A 19221-nucleotide genomic window follows, 5' to 3' on the forward strand; every position below is an offset into this window, starting at 1 on the left:
CCGGCAAGCGAATGGTTGTGGGTTCGATTCCCGCCTTCGATTTTTTCAAGTTGTTTATTTAAAAAGATCTATACCTACCTAAGCAGTTGATGAACCGTCGAACCAAGATATAGCCAATGTGTGCCTAAAGATCCCTATGAGAAATAATGTAGGGGGTGAGCTAGTTGAGCTACTACTAACCCAGATATTCAAATTAAATCAAATCATTTATTCAGTACTTAGGCCTTTTCCAGGGCGTTTGTACATTACCTAACACCCTGTATTTACGCACCTACAGGTTAACATACTAGTAGTATGATAGCTATGAAAATAATGCTTATTTATTATTTACAGTTGAGCGATTATACGGACAACTGTGGATAGAAATAATTTGTGCATGTTTATAAGTGGGCGATTATATCTCTCTCTACTGATAACATACTCGTAGACTAGAAATCATTTGTTTGGCGTAAACAATATCCCATCAAAAACAATACTTGTCAAAAAAACCAAGTCTCGCAACTCAGTTGTTCTACGGTAAAAAGTTGTGAGATCCATGTAATATCAAGTCCAGGCCAGGAAATCTTTAACGTTTTACATAAATATATTGACTTGGCCATCGCACTAAATAATTTAATTTACACGTGTTTTCATGCGATGGCCAAGTCAATATATTTATGTAAAACGTTAAAGATTTCCTGGCCTGGACTTGGTATTACATGGATCTCACAACTTTTTACCGTAGAACAACTGAGTTGCGAGACTTGGTTTTTTTGACAAGTATTGTTTTTGATGGGATCTCATTTCTTTTTGTATTTTGTAGACAGCAGTTATGTATCTAGAAAACTGGACCGAAATTGAAAAATTTTACTCGACTTGGCGGTTGCACTACCGTGCCCCCAAATATCATTTCTTTTTGTATTTTGTAGACAGCAGTTATGTATCTAGAAAACTGGACCGAAATTGAAAAATTTTACTCGACTTGGCGGTTGCACTACCGTGCCCCCAAATATTTTAGTTTTTCCTTGATTCATACACCAAACACTACTTATATTCCAAATTTGAAGCTTCTAGGTCTGCTAGAAGTGCCTTAGAGTTTTGATGATCGGTGAGTCAGTGAGTCAGTGAGTCAGTGAGTCAGTCAGTGAGTGACAAAATTAAGTAACTTTGACCCGTTATAATTCTTAAACTACTGGTTCAAATTGAATGAAATTTTAAATATACCGTGTCTTTACAATGCCTGCATAGCTAATGAAAATTCAGCCTTCTAGTTTTATCCACAACGAAGTTACAGGCGGTCGAAAATGGCCTGAATTGCTTCGAGAAAAGGATGGTACGGCCGTGCCGCTTTTTTGCTCGACTTGGTGGGGGCACTGCCGTGCCCCCAGTTTTGAAACAAAACACGTTTTTAAAAATACTCTGTACACATTATCACAATACTCTGTATGTTTATAACTGTTCGATTTTTATTAATCTTTACAATGTCACCACACTCACCACTTATAGAAAATCATGTAGGCTTCATTTAATCAAGATCTACTCAGACGAAGTTTCAGACAAAAGTAGTTATTCCTAAACAACATGTCCTTCGAAGCACGGAATACCTATTTCTTTGCGGGCAATCAGGCTGATTAAAGTGTGAAACTTAATTAATTAGGTATTTATTAAATAAAACATAAAACAATTCTTTGTAACGTTATTTTCGATTACCGTTTGTTGTTCTTTGATAACCTTTATTCACAAAACAATAAAGGAAATTGTTAAGTAAAGAAATAGCAAAAAGAAAGAAGTGTTTGAAGTGACTTATAAAAGGTTAATCTGTCTTTTGTTAGGCCGAACTCCGAAGTTAAACAGTCGCCCTCGTAAATAAATATCAAACACCTAAAAAACGTTTGAAGCTAAGGGCTCAGACATAAAACCCTCAAAGGCATGGCTCAAAGGGATTTTTATTTCGACCAAAAAAGCTAAATTTAAAAACATCATGAACTAGTTTATGCCCGCGGCCTCGCCTTCCTGAAGTTCTGTCTGTCGCTGATAAACTTCATAATCATGGTAATAATTTTTTATTCTGATATAGTACCTACTCACAGTAGATAATTTATCTACTGTGTAGTACTTCCTTTACTAGTACAAACATTTTGTACATTTTTGTAGTAAAAGAACAACTAACTACAACATAATAAGATTAAAATGTTAAATTAAGTACCTATGATGCCGTTTCTTAGTTATTAATTAGATTTTTTCCACATGTTTCTTTAATAGAGACTTTGTAACATAAATATAAAATCTCTATTTTTTATTTACTTAACTTTGGAGTTCGGACCTTTCTTTGTATTTCCTGCTGATTTTATTAATTCATATCATTTATTAGTTTATTACCTTGATATCGACATATCTGTTTAGATAATTTACTTATCCAAGTATCTAAATCTGATAATGGCAAAGTATACTTAAAAAATTAGCAAATTTTAACTCAACATTGCATAGAAACAACACGAGAAAATTTTATCCACGAGTCAACAAATGCCATGCAAACTTCATTAAAAAGACAAAATAGGTAGTCACAGAATAAATAGTATGTAGAATTCGTGAGGATAGAATTAATTAGATGTTAATTTGTCACTCTTTGCACAAAATACTTGACAGATTTTAATGACACTACCTTTTTGAAGCATACATCAGAACTTTTTACATCTCTTTTGTACTCAGCTGCAAGTTAATTAAATATTTGTCATTATTCGTGATTTAACAGCATTTTTAAACTTTTAATAGCAAATAGCAACGTGCTTGTTGACTCGGCGCGAAATTATTCACGCGGTGCGCTCGGCAGCGCACTGGTTGCTATGCGCGTACGCAAGTTGGCATTTTTTATTCAAATCGATGTAAAGTGTATTGATTTTTCCCATTATAGGTTTAGATGAAATCTTTGTCTTTACGGTGTGTATTAGTTTCATACATATTAATAAACTAGCTGTGCCCGCGACTTCGTACGCATGAAAACCCGTTTTCGCAACATTTTTCATTGTTGCTCTGCTCCTATTGATTGCAGCGTGATGTTGTATAGCCTATAGCCTTCCTCGATAAATGGGCTATCTAACACTGAAAGAATTTTTCATATCGGACTAGTAATTCCGGGGATTAGCGCGTTCAAGTAAACAAACAAACTCTTCAGCTTTATAATATTAGTATAGATTTTTAACACCAAACACCCAGAGATTTATACAAGTTCGTAATATAGGAGCACAACGGAGGACCGAACCCGTGACCTTTGGTAAAGGAGTCCGGTACCAACTTTATACGCGATATTGTCATTTGTCATACGTAATACTTTCATAGATAACTTTGTTTGAAAAGTAAAATTAAACAACCCCTTTCAGCACGTAGAGTGGGTTTTTGCTCGAATTTGAAACCTAACTTCGAGCGAGCGTTATTTCTGAAATCTCTCTCAAGAACTTCAACGTGAATACAGCCCTAACACAATGTAGGAAGCGTATTTGCAAAGTCATTAGAGGTGTAAGAATTAGCGTATAAACTCGAAATGACCTTTCGAGTTAGAAGTCCAGTCGACAGCACATCAGACTAAACATTTTTGTTGGAAAATAGCTTTTAAAACAGCCACATAAGATGCAACAGTGTTTAGCTTATCGTACTGTCAATATAGGTGTGAAGTGTTTGGTTCCCTTTACTTTTGTGCAAGATTACTTCGTTCTGAAATACATAGCATTTTAGAACATAATACACGTGCAAGAAATTAAGGAGACTTCAAATCGTGCAATGCGCACGCCGCACACGTTATACTTTATGTGAATAAAAATAAATCGCTGTACCTATGTGTTGCTAAGTACACTCGCGAGCAAAAATATGGAATCACCCTATTTGTTTCTAGCGATCACAAAAACTAAATGACTAATAGAAGGCAAATAAAAATGGCACCATTTTAAAGGTAATATTATAAACTTTAAATTAATACCACAGAAACATACATAGTCATTCAGTTCTTAAGTTCGCTCGGTACAAAACACAAGGGGATGATTCCATATTTTTGCTCGTAAGTATATAAAACTTGAGAACGAAAGTCCGACGAAGTTAGAGAATGCTGAAAACATCGCTCGGAAAACCTTTAAGTCTAGGCGCAGACCATCGATTTTGAGTTGGCCGATAGATTACACCGATTTGGTATCGGCCGATTCTTCATACAAAATAGAATCGGGCCCAACTATCGGCCAACTAAAAGTCGGTGGTCTGCGCCGTGTCATGCTCTGGGGCGGGACCACCTTAACGTAGGTGGGCCATTCTTAAATTTGTGCCAATTTTTTTTTAAAAATTAAAGATTTTTTTTTTTAACTTTTTGCGATGTGTATCGAAAGTATAAACCAAAAGCATACTTTTGATGTATATGGACAACCTTAAAGCCCTCGGAAAGGAAACAAAATAGCCTACGTAAACACGGCTGTGACACTGCATGAGTCTGCATGACACGGATGTGACAGTTTTACATTTTTACTGTAAATAATAATATTTATGTTGTTAAATTTATATTATAATAGTTTAAATTGATTAACAATAAAATACTCTAAATTCGTTTCATCAACAAAGGTGTTAAAAATTTAATTAAAATTGAGATCAAAAATACCGTCAGGTAGTTAATATATCTACTAGATAATAAAAAAATAGACTTTTTATTATTGGCACTATCTGATCATGCTTCCGATATGCTACCTACATGGTTTCGATATGATAATATGCTTAACAAAATAGTAAATCTTAAACACAGTAGGTACCTAATTGAGTATCAAATGAGATTTCTGTAGGATTCACATAACAGTTGGTTTTGACAACTTAAACATGTTTCATAGTCACCGTACCACTAAAAATATGGTTAATAGCAATTCCTTTTAAAACAACTCCGACCACCTCTGCAGGGCCTTTACCGGGAGCTGTCTCAGTAAAATTTGATATTACTGCAGAAATGAGAAAGTGCAATAATTTTTCCTTCGTGGCATCTAGAAAATCATACTAGCGAAAAATAAGTACACTTACTAAAAGGCTACTCCTAAAAATTGCACAATACACAAAATAATTTAGCAGAACAACAAAAACTATTAAAATAATAAAAATAGAATGTCACGACCACGCGTTGTAATGTCACGACCATGTACTTAAATAGTTTGCGGTAATGACACATTTTTAATACCATGGCCGTGACAATTTGGAACGTGTCCGATATATCCAAAAAACTATCTGTGAATTAGCAGATCTTGTGCAATTATCTGAAACTATACTACATGAGGTACATAATTATGTTTTATACAATAGCGTGACATTGATACCTACCTTTAAAAACCGTACACGGGATGGACGTGTTATGGTTGTCCCTTTTTTCAAATAAATAGGAAATATTTTTTTGCGGCTCACTCACTACGTTCAGCTATTTGCAAATCTAATAAGATGACAATGTTACTGTTCTAAAAAAAACTTAGCAAGGGATGTCAATGTTACGGTTAATGTGATAAATTGAAAATTATTAATAATAACCGGTTATTATGAATAATTACCGACAGTCGCGGTAAAAGTGATAAATAAATCACATTTAACAGTGATTATTTAATAATTCAACCTTAGTACTAACAAATTTCATAAAAAAGAACAACATCTTGTGTACATGCTCCTGTACAGCCAAACTTTTGAACGTTTTGATATCATATATTAATATAATTTGGCATAATAAGTTTTTAATGTTTTTTGCATAATATTACTTTTCCATGATGTCTATAACATAATGTTTTGATTTAAAGTGAAAAATAGGTTAAGGTGCGGCGGGGGTGGCCCTTGGGCCACCCCTAAGCCGCCTATTTAGTTTTATACACACATAAATGACCTCATATTAATCACATTTACCAAATCATGCGGTAATTATTCATAATAACCGGCGATTATTCATAATTTTCACATTTATCACTTTGACCGTAACATCAATATCAAAGATAGTTTTTTACCGAGTTACGCATATTTAAAGTGGCGCACGTGGTTGTGACACAAAAACTGCTCACACAATGTTTGGTGTTCAAAATCAAAAATGGTAATTATTATTGATATAAATTTTTAACAGTCTTATATAACATGTATTAATCTTGCATAATTACTGTAATGTATATCAAAATAACATAACATCTCTTCAGAAAAAAATATTGTATGTCCAAATCCGGGAATCTCACACTACACGGTCCGTGACATTTTGGACTTGTAATTTTTTTTTTAATATTCTTCTAATAGTTTTATGATAAAAATGATATTGGGCCTAGTTAATAGAGGTATTTTACTAAGTAAATTAATATACAGTGCACTGATTTTCTTTAAAAACATATGCTATTCTTACATCTCACACAAAAATGCGTAAGAATAAGAATGGCCCAGGTACATATAATATATACGAAAGAAATGTATAAAATATGTATATAATTGTAGACTTAGTTAAAAAAAATGTATATCTATAGTTTTGTTGTAAACATTAATTCAAAGTGGTCCCGCCGGAGAGCATACTCCCTAGCGGGACCACCTAGAAGATTTCGTTACTGAAGGTTTCTGAATTCGTTTATAAGCAGTGGCGGCGTAGCATGGGTTGGTACCCGGGGCGATCCCCCCCCCCCCCGTCACAAATCCTATGGCACCCCCTGGTACCCCCCCAGCACTTTGGGGTTACCTACCGATTCGAAGATTGAAAGAAGACAATCACACCCCCCACCCCCCCCCATATCATGACAGACCGCAGATTTGCCATGCAGATATGCCAGTGAGTACTAATCTGCGCGACTTGTGTCACCCCCTGATGCTTGGCACCCGGGGCGGACCGCCCCCACCGCCCCCCCCTTACGCCGCTACTGTTTATAAGCCCATAAAAATGTATATTAAATGTATACAAATCTGCTATACTCAATTTTTTATTTGATTTAGTATAAACCGATTTACGGCAAATTTAAAATTTCCTTTCGGAACATTTAGGGGAGACTGGCCCAAAGCGGGCACCTTAAGGTAAAATAGGAAAAAAACATACAGATTATGCAAAACGAAATAAGTTTTTATGACATAAGCTCAAAGTGGCACAGCGTGCTATGGAGAGGACTATGCTCGGTGTTTCTTTACGAGATCATCATTACATTCCCTCTAATATGGTCGAGTGAAGCGACGGCTGGTTCACTCGTCATGTCTGTGAACAGGCGCTGCTTTCGGGGACTGGTCAATCCAAGTTATTCAAAGGACATCATCCATTTTGGTCCAAAATCAAAAGTGCCGGCCAAAAAATAAAAGTGCTGTATTCTGATAGAATACGTCCGCCTTAGCATTTATTACTATGGCACCAAAGCTGTAGCACCACTGTGCATCGTAGTATTTGAGTTCTAAAAATATATGAAACGACTGACTTTGATCTCAAATACTACGACGCACGGTGGTGCTACAGCTTTGGTGTCATAGTAACAAATGCTAAGGCGGACGTATTCTGTCAAAATACAGCACTTTTTTTTTATTGGCCGACATTTTTAATTTTGAACAAAAAATGTATGAATCGTCGATGAATTTTAGATCTCAAATACTCGACGCACAGTGGTGCTACAGCTTTGGTGCCATAGTAACAAATGCTAAGGCGGACGTATTCTGTCAGAATACAGCACTTTTTTTTTATTGGCCGACACTTTTGATTTTGAACAAAAAATGTATGAATAGTCGATGACTTTTAGATCTCAAATACTCGACGCACAGTGGAGCTACGGCTTTGGTGCCATAGTAACAAATGCTAAGGCAGACGTATTCTGTCAGAATACAGCACTTTTTTTTTGTTGGCCGGCACTTTTGATTTTGGACCAAAAATATATGAAACGTGGATGATGTCCTTTATTAATGCGAGTCATTTCTACTAGTATTTAAGTATCTTAATCTGTAAGTCTAGATATTAGCACGTTACTACCTTGTTTAATATACCACGCAATTTTGTATACCCATTCTTGTAAGATACACCATACAAGAATGCGTGGTAAATTCAGTGAACTGCTCCTGAATCAAATGTACCTACTACTGCTTTTTCTATTTATTTATATTAACCGGCAGACAGTGGTGACTGACTGAGTTTGTTGCGGCGCTTCTTCTCAGCACTTGCCAAATGTTGGTCTCGAAGCGCTGGTATAAAAAGATTATGAGACATGTAGAGGCTCCTTAAGAACAAAATGACGATTTGTAAGAACTATTTATTAGTCTAAACAAATAAAGAAATTTTGACTTTGACTTTGAGATCGAATCAGAAATGAAGAGATCCGTAAACGAACTAAGTAAAGTCGCTGACATAGCCCGACGGATTAGCAAGCTGAAGTGGCAATGGGCAGGGCACATAGGACGCAGAGCTGACTTGCAACTTTGAGCTTGTTTATAAGGCCCATGTTGCGTCTTACCCAGTTTCGATTGGGAGCTAGATTCTCAAGATTGTTGACAATATGTCTACCTCGCACAAAAGATTCAGCTACGTAGATTCAATATCGAGAAAGAGGTCAATCGTCGCATCCAACTACGGCTCAGAAACGTGTCCTCTCACTATGGGCTGTTGATTAGATACAAATATTAATAATAATAATAATAAATCTTTAGACAATTTCACACATCGCCTATATTGCCTTTAAAGTTGGTAAAAAAGGGAGTAAAATTAAAATAGGGGATGAAATTTTTTGTGGAAATTCCATGTCACATAGTATTCATGCTCATGAGATTCGCTTCACTCACTCACTTCTCATTTCACATGTGTTTTTTTCTTGGTGCCCGCTTTGGGCCAGTCTCCCCTAAATGTTCCGAAAGGAAATTTTAAATTTGCCGTAAATCGGTTTATACTAAATCAAATAAAAAATTGAGTATAGCAGATTTGTATACATTTAATATACATTTTTATGGTCTTATAAACGAATTCAGAAACCTTCAGTAACGAAATCTTCTAGGTGGTCCCGCTAGGGAGTATGCTCTCCGGCGGGACCACTTTGAATTAATGTTTACAAAAAAACTATAGATATACATTTTTTTTAACTAAGTCTACAATTATATACATATTTTATACATTTCTTTCGTATATATTATATGTACCTACGTTAAGGTGGTCCCGCCCCAGAGCATGACACTCTGCGCCTAGGCTAAATTCCCTGAGGACTGTGGATAAACGTTAATATTTTTGGCATTGAAGTATAAATAAATAAATAAACTCTCCCCTATCCAACTGTTAGACAGAACGACGTCTGTCGAGTAAGTTATTTAGATTACACCAGTATTACTAACGATATCAAGGCGGAATCTAAATATTAAACTCAAAAACTCAAAGGTGACTGACTGACTGACATAGTGATCTATCAACGCACAGCCAAACCACTGGACGGATCGTGCTGAAATTTGGCATGCAGGTAGATGTTATGACGTAGGCATCCGCTAAGAAAGGATTTTACGAAACTCCACACCCCTAATTCAAATTCTTTATTTGCTTATAAATAGGGTAAATACACAAGGGGGTAAAACGGGATCCACGCGTACGAAGTCGCGGGCGGCCGCTAGTTACATATAAAAGGCGCTATAAATGTCCAAGAAGAATATAAAGACTAGGGCGTACAAAATTATCAAAGTTTTTATTTGAAAACAACATTGGTTTATCACATTATACTTTTATGAATAGAAATGGATTAATATGTTATGCGTCTAACGACATCAAGGCCGCATCTAATACAAAGCTACAAAAACTACGTAAGGATATAAAATACAATACAAACATTTGTGTACATGAACATTTATTTTGTTACTAATCTGGGTGTTTTGGGTACGTTTCTATAAATATTTATTTCCAAAAATAGTAAGTGTCGTCCGGCCATAATACAAGTTTTGCTTACTTTGGAAGTATAAGTCCAAGGATTATTTATTTATAAAGGGCCCAAATTAGGCGGCCGCGGCCGGGGCAGAATGTCGGCCTCATTGAATTGAATTAGACCGAAATTCTACTTGAAGTAACCTAAATAAACAGACTAAAGTGCTGGAAATCGTCTTTGAGAATAGCTGACAAAAATATTTATGTAAGGCAGAATGAGGGCTTTCATTTGGGTCTTAACGGAGTACTTTTTGTCTTTCGACGATGTCTTGCAACATTATTTCTCTCCTACCATGTGATAGGAGAGAAATAAAGGGTTATTTTCTACCTTTTATCGATAAAATCAGTTTATTAGGTTCAATTTCGTTCTCTATCACTTGAATAGTTGACACTTTATTCACTGATATTGAGAAGCACCATGTAAAATAAAGAAATTATTCGATTTTTTCTCGCCGTAACAACCATACTTGAACGAACATTAAAAAAAAAGAATTGGTAAAATTGGTCCAGGCGTTGTTGAGTTATGCGCTTACCAACATCTTATTTTGCGATTCATTTTTATATTATAGAACATTATAAGAACGCCTAGATTTGGTCTTTTCGATTTTGTATTTTATTTGTCTGTATTGTTGTGGGTAGTTGACACCACTATTCAATTCACATACCTACATTTTATGAGCTATTAAATCGCGACTCTACATAGACTTAAGAATAACGAAACCTATACTATACCGTCACTAGTTCGTCCGAAAAAAAACTTTTTGGGAAGTACGGGACTATTCCCACCTCTCGTTCTCACCGCTGCAACTCCTGTGTAGCCAGGATTTACAGCTTGACCGCCAATAAAAACCCAACCAAGTAGAAGTTTTTAGGAAGTAGACCACAAAACACATTAATAAATAGCAATATTGCGTTAACTTGCATATCATTATCAATAAATCCAAACACTTTTTCCATTACCAGCTCTTATCAGCGTCTGGGCGTTATCATGTCTTATCATTATTATTACAACATAATAAATAATGTACGTGCTTATCTCCGTGTGATAGTGTGTGAAATAATAATTTTGGATAATATTTCAATAAGTTTACTACATTATACATAATGTACTCTTAAGACCTGGTGAATGATTAATGAATCACATGAGAGCTTTATTTGGATTCGCTATTTCGGTGACTTATATATACTGTCGGTCTATTTTTGTTTATTTATTTTTAGAGGCACGTTTAAATATACATCGTATGACTAACACAATATTATGTTGTCTACAGAACTACCGATATCTTGTCCAATATGTTGGCCCAACCCTTTGGCCCAAAATGTAGGTTTTAAAAACAAAAGATTGTTACAAGCTTTTTTTGTATTTTTACTTGTTTTTATTTCTTCTTTTTCTACTAATGGGTATTTCGTGTTTCTATCCGTCTGCCAAGTCACTGAATTAATCTAATTTGGTCTGACGTCAGTTGTCTGTCAAGTTCCAGAGAAAAATACCTTAAAACAAAGTAAACCTAAATGGTGATAGAGCAAGCTATATTTAGAACGTTTAAAGTACCCTAAAGAGGACCTACGAGTAAATAAAATAATTTGAAATACGTCCGGCTGTTCATTATCTCAAATACAGGGTGTCTCAGGCCATTCATGATAATATCAGGTCATAAAATAAACAAATAATTTATAAAAGACCATACATGGCTGCTTCTAAACCCTATAACTAGGGGAGACCGGGGCTGAAAGTGCCGGGGGTAAATTGTTCCGATGCAAAATATCTCGACAACAGAAAGAATTAGATATGTGATCGTATTATTTCGTATAATGCCTAATAGTTGGCCACATGCGACATAATACGATCACATATCTAATTCTTTCTGTTGTCGAGATATTTGCATCGGAACAATTTACCCCCGGCACTTTCAGCCCCGGTCTCCCTACTTACTGAGTGATATTCTCCGGGATCAAATTTTACGAATATGCTTGCTGATAAACGCGGCTAAATATGGTCCGATTGGTCACATGCATCTCAAAAGAAGTTAAAAACACAGAGCATATACCAACGCGGCGCGAAAACAAATTTAGCGCATCGTTCATATTCATTAAAGTAAAACAATTGAAAGTCTGGAGGTGACGACGACGCATGATGCACCATGGAGGTCGGCCATTGTTAAAACTGTCTAGAATCCATATTAAGATAATCATGTAGGTACCCAAAGAAAGCAATAAGATGTCTAGATTGATAAATACTGGATAAAAAGGTCGCGGAAGGTGGCGGACGGCGCAGGACCGGTCTTTGTGGAAAACCTTGGGGGAGGCCTTTGTCCAGCAGTGGACGTCTTTCGGCTGAAACGAACGAACGAAATACTCTACATTGCACACTATGGTCCTACCCACCATATTTGTTACATTACGTAGCCACTTTTGCCACCGAGTTTCTATTGGAATTTGATATAGCGTAAAAATATGTCTAGCTACTTAAATATTTAGAGCCTTAAAAACAAGAATGGTTTCTCATCTTAAAAGTCCATAATCCATAATCTGTTTTAAAATTACTAACGACATAAAAGCTGTCCATATCCAAATGGTCCGAGCGGTCTAGCTCAGTTTAATATCATAAAACTAGATACGCCCGACGTTGATTGAGCAGCTGGCGGCGAGCCAGGATGCGCGTGCGCTCTATCACCAATCTTTGTATACAGGGTGTAAAAGGATAGTTATTATTTTAAGATGAAACTTAAAATACTTATAATTTTTCACAACCCAATAATCTCCCTCCATAGGTTCATTGCTAATAGAGGCAATAGGCAGCAGCCTAAAGAAAGCAAAACTTTCAAAATTTTTGGAATTAAAAAAAAAAAGTCAGCAGCAATATACATTACGACTTTTTTATATTTAGTTTATTCCACAATTCAGGATATTTTTAAATACCACAATAATTACATAGAAGAAGCACAAAAATTAATATGAACGTGTACCATTAATTTTTCACCCTGTATCTCTGCTAATTGTAGTGGCGTGATGTTAGTGCTTAGATATTCAGCGGCGATGATCAGTTTTATATGAAAATGTATTTGTATGTAGACGGATCGGCGCGTGCCTGATCGCAATCTTAATATGTATGCAGATGAGACCGATGCCGGAGCATGCATACCATCCGATGCGCAGAATCCGTATATTTCGCACCTTTCTATTGTTAGAGGCCGGTAAATCTATTCTCATAAATTCTGAAGAGTTTGTTTTGTTGAACGCGCTAATTTCAGGAAATACTGGTCTGATTTTAGCTTCGGTCAAAGCGTGATTGTATAGGCTTATAGGCTATACAATCACGCTTTGACCGAAGAGCTCTGCTCCTTCGTCAATGAAAAATGTTGGGAAAACGGGAAAATTATTCAAATATATTTTACGCGTACGAAGTCACGGTCATATTTAGTTGTCTATATGCACCGTACGCTACTAACAAACACTTCTGTAAGTACTTTATTTATTCTTTTATGTGATATTATCAGCTCAATGAACCCCCAACGGTTCCATAATTGGAACAAGGTCAGGGAACGACGGGATAATAATATAATGAATAACAACAACAAAATGCAATGTAAAAGCAATTTTCCCATTTACCAAATGTTATTTTGGTCTAAGACCGTTTCAGTCGTTGGCCCCAACATTGGTCCCAACGCCAGTTGTCCAATATGATCTAGAAAACATCTTGTTGAATTATTTTCTAGCTAGATCCATAAGTTGGACGAGTAGCGTTGGGGCCAACCTGTGGAGCCGGCCTAAAACATATGGCTCTAGCAAGTTGAGTGAACTTCATATTTTGACAACAGATGTCTGTTTAGCACTGTTTAGTTATTCAAAATTTACGATATATTTTTCAGTGTTATCTTTGTTTTTGTGGTGTCATAGAAAATGACTAATTTGTAACCACTTTATCTTAGTGAATTCAGTATCTGACAGAAAATGACTAAGCACTTTTACAAGAAAAGTATCACATACTTAAGTAAAGACCCAGCAAAATAAATATTGCGGCATATACTCGTACATTATACATTGTACGATTTTACAAAATGTTGCTGTCGAGATGGAACCTATAAAAATAAAAGCTTTATTTGAAAGTTACTATTGTTTACAAATCAGCATTTTCGAAAAAGAATGAAGTTATTGAAAAAAAAAACTACAATGAAAATTACATATTTTTTCGAAAATAAAAAATTCAAACGCATGTGCCAAGTTCAGTGAACTGTTGAAATATTTTTACGATCGTTTCAACTGTATTTCGGTATGCAAAACAATTAAAATGTACTAGTGTTTTTCACACAGAATTAAACATTATAATTTAGTTTGACAATAAATGGCTGGTACAATAACAGTTCTGAAATAAAACTATAATAACGTTTTAAGTGGTTGTCCCATTACTGTAATTTATGATTTATCTGCCGAGCTCTTAGTTGGCGAACTTGAAAACAACACAATACGCGTAGTTGCGGGTTCGGGATATTCTCGTCAGAGAAATATCTCAATCCCAGTCGAAATGATTGAATCTGCAATGTTCTACTAACCTTAACCTACACTACTATTTACAATGTGTTTTAGTGAGATTTTGTAGGCTAATTTATGACTACCCAACATTAAAAATTTCTACATTAATTTACTACTAAAACCTGGATGCTTGAAATCATAAACTCCTTATCGCCGAAAACTTTCAGGAAAAAAGCGTTGGTATTTTGCTGATTCAGCTGATTAAACTCTTCTCTTTAATACGTAATGTAAAATTTAAATAACTTAACAGATTTAAAATAGGTAACCTTAAAACTATAGCAACCTTATTGCCGAAGGCAATTTCGTTGACAGGCAATAAGGATGAGGATTCTGGTTTGACCCTAGCTTTAAAAATAGATTGAAAAGCGTACAGCCTCTCATTTACCCATAATTTTGTGAAAACTCTAGTTTTTTTATTCCCTCGATCCAAAATGTTTTCAAGACCTGCACAAGCGTCCTATATTGTCCCTATCCTTATACAAATATACATTTTAGAAATTTTGTCGGCAGTTGGAACCACAACCACCCACCTAACAGTGGTCCGAGTCAACAGCGACCCGACCCCGGTCAAAGACCACCAGGTGCCGGTGTTCCTGTACAGCAGACACTCCTTCGTGGCTGACCAGTGGGACCTGACCACCAACCAGGTAAGATACTTAACAGTCCGACCCGTATACGTACAACATAATATATGCCTCGATTCCTCGAAGCGCACCTATTTTCAAAGGCACCTGATGAAGCACATCTTTCTGGAAAAGCCAAGGAAAAAAAGAAAGACTAACATAACTTTCAAAAAACTTGTAAATGAATAATTTTTGGGAAATATTTTTCAATTTGAAATTTACTTAAGAATGAAATGCGGCTCCTTTGTAGACAGCGAATAGGTTAATAATAATGTAGAGACAGTGTGTGGAAACAGTAGCGGCGTAAGCGTAAGGGGGGGGCGGTGGGGGCGGTCCGCCCCGGGTGCCAAGCATCAGGGGGTGACAAAGTTGCGCAGATTAGTACTCACTGACGCATCTGCATGGTAAGGACGGTCGTGATGTCATGACAGGGGGGGTGCCATTCTGGGGTGCCTTAGGCTGTAATTTATATTATGACGGGGGGGCGCCCCGGGTGCCAACCTATGCTACGCCGCCACTGTGTGGAAAATTACAAAATGGATATTGAAAAGATTGACCTTCGTGAACATCTGTTTTGATAAAACAAACTTTTTGTTTTTATATGAACCATAAGCGGTCATTTACATTTATTTACATATGAAGCTAAGGTGCCAGTCCATAATCATGCCGAATGCATGTGAGATTTAGTAACTGTTTCTTTCATTATCTTTCTAATAACCTAAAGATCAGCTTGTTATTCCTACCTAATTAAATAATAAAAACCTTTCTATCATCAACTCATACAATGCTTCTAATTCTATACTAATTATAAACTATATTGCTATATTATTACATATTCTAACTAGTAGGAGTATCTAACACCAATCTGTGAATGGTGTGACTAATATACTGATAGTAGACCACGCGTGCGTTTCCCGTAAAGCGCGCTCTACACTCGCTCGCGATTCTTGCTGTGAATTCACGCCGCGATTCGCGCCGTGCACTTCGCGTTTATATGTGTCTCTCCACACTCGCGAAGCCTCGCAGTTTCGTTCGCGGCCTCAATGGATGACGACGTGATTGTTGCTGCTGCGGTGATGCTCTGTGCTATATCGTATTACAATTACCTATGTATTAAATATAAGACACAAATAAAAAATGTTTAATGGGTTTATATATTTCACTTGAGCTTGCCCCACTATGAGTGGAATCCTTAACTTTATTTCTATAGGTTCTATAACTGGACATAAGTGAGTCCTTTTTTTTTTCGATTCACCCACAGGAATATTCAAAATGTCACTTATCCGCGTCCAGGCATCGTGGGTCTTATTTTTATTTCTATGGTCCTTGTGTTTGGACTGCCAAAGTATTGGTTCGGATTGGAAACACTCGATAAATTTCAACTCAAGTTCATTATGCCATGTAGTACTCATTTAAAAAAAAAAGAACGTTAGTAAGTACGCAATAATGCACAACCACTTGCGACGGCGTCTTCTCGTACTGCGAAAAACTGCGAGTGTAGTTGCGTTCGCGATCGCGCGCCGTGAACCAAGCGCGAACCTTTGTCGCGGGACAAAAAACCGACAACGAACGGGGAACGGCGCGAAGCGTGAACGTGAACGCGCGAAAGTCCGCGAAACCATCTACACACGCGTTTCGCGGCTTTCGCGGCCTTTCGCGCCGCGAGTGTAGAGCGCGCTTAAAACGCAGCGTGCGCGGGCGCATCGCGCGCGCTTGTGTTTCCAGAGGTCGTTGCCCCACGCCATTGTTGCTCGGCTAGCAACACATCTCTTTCGTACTTTCTCATACTGGCAACACACGAAAATAGAGGAACGTTTGCTTTTCATTAGAAAATCTCACGCGCCCGCATATTTGTTTTGTCAAGCGTTGTGAAAAGCGCAGGCGCGCCGATTCATGTTTTTGTGCTGTAAACATCTTGGAGTTATTCACGTTTATACAGGATGTTCCTAAAATGTTTACATTTAATAATACTAAATATCTCATCTGCAATTTTCAAGTGACAAATTTTGTCTAGGACTTACATACAGAATGTCCAGTACCTAAGTCATGGTCCAATTAGATAGTCTGACGTGTTAGCGAAACAGGTATTTTCACTTGTAAAAATTGAATTTTCATATAGATCCAGTTTATTCTGTAACCTATTATTGGTACCATACCATTTGAAAGAGCTCATGAAGCAATTTCAGGATAAGTAACCAATTTTTTAATTTCTTGTATAGTTTAGAAATAATCGAGTGAGATCACTTAACGTTTCCACCCTGTAGAGCTTGCGTATTAAATGCTACAATTTTATAAAAAGTTTGAAATATGACACTTTTACAAACCATACAAGTTAACGGCTTTTTAACGCCCTGTATATGATTGAAAAAATTCACAGTTTCTTACATCTTCATACAATTTAATTTCTCGTAACAATAGGGTTTATAATCCCTGTAATTGATGGTTACACTGACATAAACTCACATACATGTAATTTTCAATGTTGATAGGCAGCATATTTTGTTATGGTGGTTCCAAGCTTTAGTTTCCATAACAGTTATCCTACTAATATTATAAATGCGAAAGTTTGAATGTCTGGATGTTTGTTTACTCTTTCACGCAAAAACTACTGAACGGATTTTGTTGCAACTTTACAGTATTATTGTTTGTAACCCAGATTAACATATAGGCTATAATATTATGTCGATCTGTGACACTAAATTTCACGTGGGTGAAGCCGCGGGCAAAAGCTAGTGTCCTATAATTAATCTACGCAAGCTAAGAAATTCTCTATTTTATTTTGTAACATTTTAGAAATATTTTTTCCACATTTCTATTTATAACTCGCGTAGCAACGTTGTTTTAATTATAAAAATGTTAATAATAAACACGTTACACGCAACTAAGTAAGCGTAACATCGTAAATACGTATTTTTCATTTGTAATTACAACATTACTATCCCATGACTATGTGTGTTCATTAGGGTGGTCCTTATTCCTACGAAAAAAATTTTTTTTCTTATATTTTGCGGGGCACCACGTAATTTGAATATATACCATATGAAAGTCTTTCATTATTTTTTTTTTAATTTTTAAAAGACATTTAGGGGTCGCTACCAAGGTTTGAATTTTAAGTAAAAACACAAAATCTGTATTTGTTAGATTCATTTATTTTTAAAGCCAAAGCCAAATAAAAATATTACAAAATTATTGTTGTTGCTATGAACTAAGATATTATGTACAGTGTACATATTTGAATCAATTATTTTTAAGATATAAGAGTTTACTTGTTAGTATCTCGACGCGTCGGTACCATGGTCGGTATAGAAGAGGGGTTGAGGGGAGAAGGGGACAAGAAGCGATTGTCTATTCTATCTATGCGATGTTCATTTGCACGTAAAATGTGATATAAACACTTAAATAAAACATTTATGAAACCATGATTTAAGATCTTCAAAGCTTTTGTAAATATTTTGACAGCTGGTAGCGACCTCTAAATCTTAACCAAAAAAAAAAACAAAAAAGCTAATTTCATATTTAGAGGTATATAATCGAATGAGAAAGTGCCCCGGAGATAATTCAAAAGTCGAAAAATAAGGACCACCCTAGTGTTCATGCCTTAACATCGAGCAAACCGCAAAAACAAACAAGTTAATTCGATGCCGGTTTAACGTGCCGAGTGATTTAATATCGATTTATTAATTGATGCGTCTGTGCATCGATTGATCGGGACATGCATCGCGGCACTCCTTTTATACGAGTATCTTACTTTTTTGTAAATATTTTACTGTTTATTAAGTAAAAGCATAAGTCAAACTGTATCGTTAGTAAATACTCGTATGAATCCTTTAATGCTGATTCGATTACAATATTTGTACATTTTGATTGTACCTACCTATGTTTTAATTTTCTTAAAAAAATAATTCTTTCAAATGAAGCAATGCATTTTGAATTTTGGTTTAAATGAGTTAGTTATCTATCAGTTGTCTGTGGTATCGTAAACTCATAAAACTCATCTATTTTTGCAATAGGCTTTTAAAAAGCACTTTTACACGTCCCAGAATTAACCCTACCACTGCTTCGGGACAATAAATGGGCCACTGCAAACTTTTCTGAGCTAGATGGTACAGTACAGTAGAATATGTCCAAGAATATTTATTATTTGTATTTACCTATATCAAGCCGCGACTAGCCAACATTATAATTTGGGCTGTAGTAATTTTACGTTGTAAT

General features: G+C 36.0%; 1 protein-coding gene across 1 annotated transcript in view; it reads left to right on the plus strand.

Moving 5' to 3' along the window:
- Window positions 1–19221, plus strand: part of LOC135075346 (GATOR1 complex protein NPRL2) — a 90394-nt gene that overhangs the window by 11362 nt on the left and 59811 nt on the right. Inside the window, exon 4 of the mRNA XM_063969781.1 lies at window positions 14897–15033. Coding sequence (XP_063825851.1) covers window positions 14897–15033 — 137 coding nt within the window. The remainder of the gene's footprint in view (window positions 1–14896; window positions 15034–19221) is intronic.

This window comes from Ostrinia nubilalis, chromosome 10, assembly GCF_963855985.1.
Source record: "Ostrinia nubilalis chromosome 10, ilOstNubi1.1, whole genome shotgun sequence".
Lineage (NCBI taxonomy): Eukaryota > Metazoa > Arthropoda > Insecta > Lepidoptera > Crambidae > Ostrinia > Ostrinia nubilalis.